Source organism: Chanodichthys erythropterus, chromosome 4 (assembly GCF_024489055.1).
Source record: "Chanodichthys erythropterus isolate Z2021 chromosome 4, ASM2448905v1, whole genome shotgun sequence".
NCBI lineage: Eukaryota > Metazoa > Chordata > Actinopteri > Cypriniformes > Xenocyprididae > Chanodichthys > Chanodichthys erythropterus.
In genome coordinates, this window is record NC_090224.1 from 2775313 (window position 1) to 2785000 (window position 9688).

The following is a 9688-nucleotide window of genomic DNA, read 5'->3' on the forward strand; positions in this document are numbered from 1 at the left end:
ATGTGTTCTGAGAAAAATATTTCCAAGTAATGTGCCGTATATGGCAGACATTTAAAGAGCTTTTTGAGAACATTTTTGATTATTTGTATAAGTATTTTTCCCTATTATCTGTCCCCATGCAAAACAACTATAAAATTATTATCCAATTTTATAAGAAAATGTCAACAACAATCAAAGAGCATTATGAATGCAACAATCTGAATCATGGGACAAGGTCATCAAGTTTTGATTAAAAAAAAAAATCAATAGAGTATGCTTATAGAGTATGACTAACCTCTGTAATGCCTCGAGTCGGAGTTGAGCCTGAGCTTCTAATTTGGCATCTTGTACCAAAAGGTGACTCAAAACCTCGATATGAAGCTGCTCAGTTAAAGGGATGGAGAGGCATTTCTGCTGGGGTACGCAAACACCAACTTCAGACAAACGGGCCTGGAAACCCTCAACCAGAGTGCTAAAAATCTGTTGGATGTAGTGATGTTCCTCTTTGTAGCCTTGGAAGCCAGTAAATGAAATCATGAGATTGGATTCTATATGATGAAAGAAGCTCTCTGCACCCTGAACAGCCCAGCAGTAACGCTTCAGTGCCTCCCGAGCTTTGAGCAGCTTGTCCTAGACAACCAAACAAAAAATTATTAAACATTCATAGTTTTCTAAAAACTAGAGCTGGGTAAAAAGTATTATTTTTCCGGATGATAATGATCTTTATTTAAACAATCCCAAAATTGAGTTGTTGTCGAGGGCTGCATGCAAAAACAGATAAGACCAGTATAGCCCAGGTGTGACCAGTTTTGCTCGACTGCCGATGATGGTTGACACTTTTGAGCCGATTATTTAAATGAATAGTTTAAAAAAGATGACTTACCTGTTCTAATCAGTCTAATAAAATAGAAAAACAGCTTCTGAATTCAATCAAATCTGTATTAAGATGCAGCCCTACAAAAAATTCTTCAAAATAACAATGCTGTCACATGCATACTTGACAATAACAACAGTTTCAAATGCAGCATTCTATTGGTCATGTAGACATGGTGTAAAGGCCCGTTCACACCACGATAAATAGAATAATGTTACAGTTCTAAAAATCGTTCTAAATATAAAAGAATAGCAGAGTCCACACCACAACTATAATGATAACGATAAAGAGGAATTATATCATTGGGATCACTTTCAGAACAATTTTTTTCCATCTGTTGATAAAACACTGACAGCCAATGAGAATCATTTTGAATTTAAGGTCTTGCACATTTAAAATGGTAGATGACATTGCAGAGAGCTAAATCGCCGAGGTCCAGAAAAATCCACCGGTTTTGACAAATCAAACCCCCTTTTCAAGGATACCTTAAAGAAAAAGGATGTATGGAAAAACAATCTGTCATACTCTCGGAATAAATGGTGAGGTATTAATGGAGATGAGATCATTATGCCAAGCAAGCAAACAGTGTAACATAAAATTACCTCAGGTATTCAGCGCTAGTTTCGGCAACACTGTCTTGCTTCCTTTAAAGTTGAAGTGAAAAAGACCAGGTTTTGTTTTTATTTCACTATATTGACTATATCAGCTAAATTCACTCTTAGATGAGCTAGATTCACTCGAATCATAGCATGCTGAAGACATCTGCTGGTTAAAGCCGTGTAAATGAACAGGAAAAACCATGTTCAATGGTGTTGTGCACACTTTGAAACCGCAGAGCGTGAGCATAGAATAAACAGATCGTTACCGTTTGTTGGTGTGGACACAAATATAGTTATCATTATAGTTATCTTTAAAGTTATCGTTCTTGGTGTGAATGGGCCTTTAGTCATTTTAACATAAATGGTCACATGGAACTTACCATATGCACACTGCAATCATTAAGAGTTCTCTGGCCAAGATCAACTGTCTTCTGGTAGCTTTCAGCCACTTCACCTTTCCTGCAGACATCCAACATTCGAAGCACAGACTCAAGGTTCTGAACAAGTGTCCAGTGCTTTCGCAGCTCTGCATCAATGGCCTTATTATCTGGTTCCAAGCATATGGTCTCCTTTAGCTGCTGCCTGACACTGTTGAAGAGCTTCATGAGTGGACTGAGGTCTGTGGGACTAACGAGTTTCTCCGCCAGAGAGCATTCAAGTTTTTTAGCCTCATTTTTGACTGAGAGCTCCCAAGCAGCAAGCTGCTCAGTGACCAAACGAATCTTTTGTCTTTCTGCTGTCAGTTGGGATGGATAGAGATCTTTCGAAATGGCCTCCAGGTGGTCAGCGGCCTCTTGACATGTCATTCTCACCAGAGGCAGCTCCACTAGGACAGCCTGACAGACACCAAGCTTTATGTCAGTTCCTGCACACGAGTCTACAATATGTGACAAGTTCTTCTTTACTGCCTCTTTGGAGTTCTCCATGTGCTGCCTTAAAGTGAGGTACTCCTCATGCTCTTTGGCTTGCTGCTCCAGCAGATGTATTCTTCTCTGTAGGTCTAGTACAGCATGGAGCATCTCTTTCCTCCGAGGTTCTGGGAAGTGTGGAATTTCCTGCACCTTGCACAGGAGCTCAATCAGCATGTGCTTAACGGATTCAAGAGCCGAGAGCGAGTCCCTTGTTATGGGATACTTCTGCCTCATGACATCAGCACTCAACTGTCTCAAACTCTTCTGAATGAAGTTCTGTTCTTCAGCAGAAGATTCCTGAGAATGAAGGAGCTCTTCAAGCACCCAGCATGAGGCCCACTTACGGTTCACAACTCTAGAGACTTCTTCTTGTAAGGATGTAAGCCTGTTGATAAGCTGAAAGCTTTCAGGTACAGTCAAAAAGTTATTCATAGTCTTGGTTTCATCTAACAGAATCTCCAAGTTTTTTGCTTGTCTCTCAGCATCTTTCAAAGCCTCAGTGCATACCTGAAGCTGAACCCTCAATTCTGGGATAGTAATTTTAAGTTCAGAGGCAACTGATTTACCAGACTCTTTTTCCAATATTGAGGTCAACCAAGAGCTGCTGTCAGTGATCTGTTTCCACAGTCTTTCTCTAATATGAAACATTCTGTTAATTTCTACAACAGCACATTTGTTTTTTTCAGAAATTTTAACATACAAATCCTCTACGGAATCGAGGGTGGGCAACATGTCTTTGGAATCCTTCTCCTCGAGCCCTGTAACTTCCTCTCTAAGCTCTTTCAAAACAGAGGCCAACTGAAACTTCTTAAGAGATGTTTCGGACTGCAGTTTTTTCAAGTGGTTGACCTCGTGACTTGCCTCTTCAGGGTACAGGGATAGCCTCCTTCTCCTACTGACTTTGCTTTCCATTTGTTTAGCCCATGTAACATAGTCCCTGACAATCCTAATGATCGGTGAATAATCAGCGCCATTCAAAGTCTGGGAGCTGAGCTTCTCCTGAGTCATAGCAAGCTGAGAATTCAGACCCTGCAATGCATCCTCCACATCTCTAAGCTCTTTCTTTCCCAGTGGACTTGAGGAAAGAGCCTGAGAGACCTCAAGAAGGTACAAATAGCGTTCATTCAACACTGCCAGGTCTGCAGTTCTGACAGTCTCATGTAGGGCACTCTGCCAGTCTATCTGACTTTGAGAGGTGTGCGGAGTAGAAACGGACTTCTCCAGAAGATCCAGTTCACGTTGCAGGTCTCTGGCCTCTTGCAGGAGTCCTGAAACTTCTGCTGTACAGATATTAGCATGCCACAGACTCCTGGAAGCAGCCCACTCCAAAGTCTGCCATCTCTTCTGTAAAGTCCTCACAGGCTCAATGCAGGCCACAGGTCCCTCTGCCTCACCCAGATGGGCTGAGATCTGAGAGCATGACTGTAAGAGCTCTTCAAGTATGCCACTCTTCTTCTGCATGCTCTTTAGGAATTCACTCAGCTTCTCTGCTTGCAGGGTGCTACTTTCAATGCAATCTCTTCAATATGGAAAAATGGGGATTACTTTTCAATGTTGTACAGAAACTAAATCAATACTACCAGTATAGGTTTAGACACACCTACTTATTCCTTGTAATGACTTTTCTCTAAATTTTAGAATAAGAGTAAAGTCATCAATGAATAACACATATGGGAAACATGTAATGAAAAACATGTAAGTTTTTTTTTTTTTTACATATTTTATCTTTACTTTGCTTTCTTCTACTTTTCTTGTACTTCTACTTTTACTCCCATGTGAATTAAAATACAAGCACGAACACTAAAGCCCTATCTGGACAGGACTAGTTTTCATGGAGGATGTTAGAGAAATTCATGTTTCACGGGTGTATTTTGTGATTTTGTCCGAATCTGCCTGTATTTTTGTATTTCTGTATTTCTGCCTGAATCTGTCTGTATTTTTCTCATAAAACCTTCTCAAACTTTCTCATAATTACCTACTGTCCAACTCAACTGTCCTCTGAGAAATCTAATCCCATCTGAATGTAAATGTCTGTAATTGTAGATATTGTATTATAATAAGGCTTCTCCTTGTGTTTTTGCAAATGTTTGCGCACCTATCTTTTGCATGCTTTCATTTCATTTCAATTTGGATCCAATGAAAAAATAAAATTCTGAAATCATTAAATAGAGCCAAATCACAGAAACTACAAAGACAGCCCATTTTAATATCAGTGTCAGGAAAGATACTTGTATAGATGTCATTGCTCACTTATGTGGGTTTATTATAAACAACCACTTCTATAAACTCATGTGAAGTTTATTTAAATAAGTTAAGTTTTAATAATAAATAAAATTTATATCAATAAGTAATTCATTAAAAAACATATACATCATATGTGATGCACGCAAGCACAGCAGATGACCTTCTGTAACACCCAAGTCTAGATTTTAGTCTCGTCCGAATCGGTACATGAAATCACAGAAATCCTGTGATAAGAAGTTTAACTCCAACATTGTTTAGAAACTCACTCACTCTCTGAGACTCTCAAGCCTGTTTAGTCAACTACATGTTTTTTTAGAACAGAGTAAGATTGGTGAAGTTTACCAGTCCGGCTTCAGGAAGTATCATTCTACGGAGACAGCCCTTGTAAAAGCTTTCAATGATTTATTGATGACTGTGGATGCTGGTGATTCAGTAGTGTTAGTTTTATTAGACCTAACTGCAGCCTTTAATACAATAGATCACATGGTGCTGCTTTCACGGCTAGAAGAGTATGTAGGGTTCCAGGGTAAGGCCCTAAAATGGTTTAAGTCATACTTGACTGCTAGAAGAATGGCAGTGCAATTTGGCTCACATACATCTAGAGAGACATTATATGTGGGGTGCCTCAAGGCTCCATCCTGGCCCACACGCTTTTTTCATGTTATATGCTCCCGTTAGGGGATTTTTTTTAAGGAAATACAACATCGCATTTCACTGCTATGCGGATGACCGTTAACTAATGCAAAGCGTTTAGAATCTCGAATGTCCTGCCTCTCTGATATTAAAGCATGGCTGGCTTCTAACTTTGTATATCTTAACGAAAACAAGACAAAGGTTGTAGTGTTCAGTCCCAGAGGAGCTAAGGGCGCAGCAGAGTTCAATTTTGGCCCACTGGCTGTTTTAAAAACTTGGGTGTTTTTATAGATAGCTCCCTGAATTTAACACACAGATAAATCATCTGGTAAAGTCAAGCTTTTTTCATCTAAGAATTCTGGCCAAGATGAAATCCTGTCTGACATTTAAGAGACTCAAAATTGCAATACATGCTTTCATATCATCATGATTTGCTTACAGTAATTTGTTATACAAAGGAATTAGACAAGCCTCTATCTTATGGCTGCAGAAGGTACAAAATGCTGCACCATCTTATTTATCAGATTTGTAAACTGAGCATAAGACAGGAAGAACACTGAGATCAACAACTCAAAATTTACTTAAAATCCCAAGGACTAAGTTGAGCTGGAAAGGGAATTGTGCATTTGCAGCAGTAGCGCAAAGACTCTGGAATAGCTTACCCTTGCATGTCAGGGATGCTGACTCCGTACACATTTTTAAAATACAACTTAAGACACACTTGTTTGCCATGATGTATCCCTCTTGTTCATCATTTTTAATATTAGTGTTTTTTTTGTTTGTTTTTTGTTTTTTTCTTTATTCTAATTTAATTTATTGTTATTGTTAATATTGTATTAATTTGTTTTTATACTGAGATGTTGTAAAGCACATTGGTCAACATGTTGTTTGAATAGTGCTATACAAATAAAATTGACTGACATCGTTTAGAAAACTAATCATGTCCGACTTAAAAATATTATAAGATCAATACATTTTAGAATCTCCTCATCTATGTTAAAGATTAATTCACAAAAACGCACACACAAACACACACACACACACACACACACACACACACACACACACACACACACACACATAAAAAAGTCAATAAGGATACTCACACTGTCAGTGTGCTGAGCTCAACCTCCAGGTTGTTTAGAGTATCCTTGAGAGCACGTTTTTGCTTGTGATACTGTGTGACCTGCTGTAGCTGTGCCTTTTTAAACTCTGCCATGGCTGAAGTATCCAGCAGTACTGCGTTCCATCTCCCCTCTATGCCCTGCTCAGGCTCTGTAAAGCATCCTGCACCAGAATTATTTCGAGGCAGTCTGGCCACTTGATCCAGGACACATTGCCTGCAGATCTATGATGGAGGGATGTAATGTCATAATGTTTGATAGTGTTATTTTAAAACTTTAATTTGCGAGCCAGTTTCACATGCATGAGCATCATGGCTCAATGTGTCAGAATATGTGTGCTAGCTATTAGGCCACAGAACCAAGTGATTCTTGTATAGTGGGGTCCAAAAGTGGAGTCCGCTAATGAAAATGCTTTTATTTGGCATGTACTAAAAACATTTTTCGATTACAAATTATATTATCAACATAATATGTTTTTAGATTAGCTCTTTATGACCACTGACATTTTTACCGTCAACAGCTGTTCACAGTTGGAGGGTTTGGAGAAACCAGTCCAATGAGGTAATGTACTGTACCTCAGCTTCTTCCAGCTGAAGAGTCATATGCGCAATGTTGAGTTGGGCTGGTCGGTACCGGCATCTGAAAACCTGCAGGGCAGTCCATGCCAAACTGCTCTCAGACTCTGAGAGTATTGAGTTCCGAAACAAGGAATCCTTCCATGGCCTAGTTTCCTGTAAAAATAAAAGTATTAAAACATGAAATGACAGTGAGAAACTTAAAATACAAACAAGAGAAAATGGTACAGTTTAAAGCACCACAGTGCAAAGGAATCCTTCCTTCCTGTGCAAATTCCTCCCAGTCTCGAGGGAATATATGGTCTTCAAGTCAAAGACTGACCAAAAAACGAGTTGATTAACTGATAACAGTCAGTTGTTTTTGAGAAAAAAAGTATTTTTTCGTTTAACCTTCTGACAGAAACAGAAATATAAACTGTATTTTTGCAGATTTTTTTCCTCTTTCTGTTAAAAGCCCAAAAGCACCAAAGTTGCTACAGTTCTTTTGTTGTTCCTTGAACAATTTAGAACAAAATCATATGTTCAGATACGTACCTCAGAACTTTGACTGGTCACCAGAGGTGCCTGAATATTAGTGATGGTGTTTACTAAAGTGGCCCATACATGTGTCCCTGTAGGATTCTCCGAATGGCTCATTTCATCCTTGCCGGCTGCTACTGATCCTCTGTTTTCAGATGATTTGTTCCTGGTAGATGGGTCTGAATTGGCTCCTTGCATTTCTTCATACTACAATAAGAAAAAAAAGTGTCACAGTTCATTCAGCACAAAAATTCAGCACAACGCCCCTTGCACCTGCTGTCAGAGCTCGTTTAACACAGCTCTGTTCTAGATTCTTTAAGTCACAGTTTCAGAAAAAACAAGGAATGCTGCCCCCTTGGGAGCTGAGTCTTTCCTCTAAAAGGCGTGGTGTGCTTTCAGGCCTAAAACAAACTTAGGAGAAGCAGTACTGCAAGAACTAATTCCAACAAAATGTAGTTGGTATAAGGAAGCAAAGTTCTTGCTTATTGAAAATACTGTATTGCAACAAATATTCTAAGACAACTTTTACAAGAAATGTAAATTGTCTACACGTGGAATAATGTATGAATGATGCAACGTACATAGGTGGCCTATGGAGAATTATTTAAATGAGTAATATAAAATATAAATTTAAGCTGCAAGCAGCAATGAAAGGGCCCTCATACCGGAGCCCACCGCCACCGGGTGGCCTTAGGAAAACAGTGAATAGTGGGTGACATGCATGTGAGCGAGTAAATACAGGAGAAATATGGCAGTCATTTTGAAGTGCCACACTTCCTGCTGCCAACAGGTGGCACTTTGACTATAACTGAATATTGTCATGTAGATGTATTCAGGCCAGGACTATTATCAAACATGTGAAGTGTGGAGCAGATCAGACATTGTTTGCCTGAGTTACAACAACTTCCCGTTTCATGGCATGGCGTTAATCGCATACTTTAGGACTTAGCAAGTGTTGCTTGATTTAACGTGTTTCTAGCATGTTTGGTACATCATGGGATATATAATGTGTTTCTGGGAGTGAATTAGACTGCAAAGCATGCCATTCCCTGTTGACTGGCAAAAACTGCAAAAATTTTGCAGAGAAAATTCTAAATATCTTACTTCCTGTTGGGTTTTCAGATTTTGCACCTTATTTGTCAGTACTGAGCTGTTACATGTGTCTACCAAATTTCATACCTGTACGTGAAACGTAGCACGAAGGGCATTTAATTGACATTTTGTAAGTAGTGCTATCGAGCCAGTTTGCCACACTTAATTCTAAAAACTATATCAGACTACATATCAGACTAAATTTTCACCACTTCTGATGTGTGTGCAAAGTTTCATGAGTTTTCGAGCATGTTTAGTTCCTCTAAAATGCGATTCATTTCAGAATAGAAGAATAATTGACTAAGCAATTACAATAGGGTACTCACACCACCAGTACTCAGGCCCTAATAAAAATAAAAAAAACTATTAACATTCTAATAAATATATAGCAACAGCAAAAAAAAATTAAATTAACTAAAAAATCTTGTGCATTCATTAAATCACATGTTGGTGTAATTGTTAAGCTCCAATGACAAAAACATGCTTTGATTTATATTATAAAATGTATTAAATAATATATTTATATATAATATAACTTGTATATGAATACATTAATACATTTTATAATATATATGAATAAATGCTTTTTGCCATTGAAGCATAACAATTACATCAAAATGTCAAATAGAGGCAAGGAAATACCAGAAACAACATTCACTATTGTTGAACTAACTTCTTTGAGCGTACATAGAATTGCAGACTGAATTCCAGCATTTCAAACAGCTTGGAACAATGTTGGCACATTCAGATAATGTAAGATCTTTCAGAATATTTTTTTTAATTATGTGCATTCTACATATTTCAATAAGAAAATTTAAAAAATGTAATTGTAGAGCTTTTAAAATCCTGTCACTGATCATTTCAATGATTTTCATTCTGATATTATTTAACAAATGGCTTCTTGGAATAAACTGTGAATGGTGCAAAATGTAGCTGAAAGGCATCAACTGAGCTTGAAAAGAAATGATTTTCTGCTTGCAGTAAAAGCACTTTAGGTTTAGAACTCCTGTGCCAAACAGCTATTACAAATGATGTTCTTCTGAATCTTGAAACAGATTCTGAATGACAAAAACACATTAAAAGTACTTGAAAAACATTTCATTCAAGTACTGAACATGACCAACAAGAATTTTGTGAG

At 38.1% G+C, this 9688-nt stretch overlaps 1 protein-coding gene across 10 annotated transcripts in view; it reads right to left on the minus strand.

The window, feature by feature from the left end:
- Window positions 1-9688, minus strand: part of LOC137018868 (nesprin-2-like) — a 116175-nt gene that overhangs the window by 56624 nt on the left and 49863 nt on the right. For all 10 annotated transcript variants that reach the window (XM_067383635.1, XM_067383632.1, XM_067383627.1 and 7 more), the window contains 5 exons: window positions 7474-7665; window positions 6940-7095; window positions 6347-6588; window positions 1833-3882; window positions 275-609 (listed from right to left, as the gene is read on the minus strand). In XM_067383635.1, the coding sequence (XP_067239736.1) occupies window positions 275-609; window positions 1833-3882; window positions 6347-6588; window positions 6940-7095; window positions 7474-7665 (2975 nt within the window). The remainder of the gene's footprint in view (window positions 1-274; window positions 610-1832; window positions 3883-6346; window positions 6589-6939; window positions 7096-7473; window positions 7666-9688) is intronic.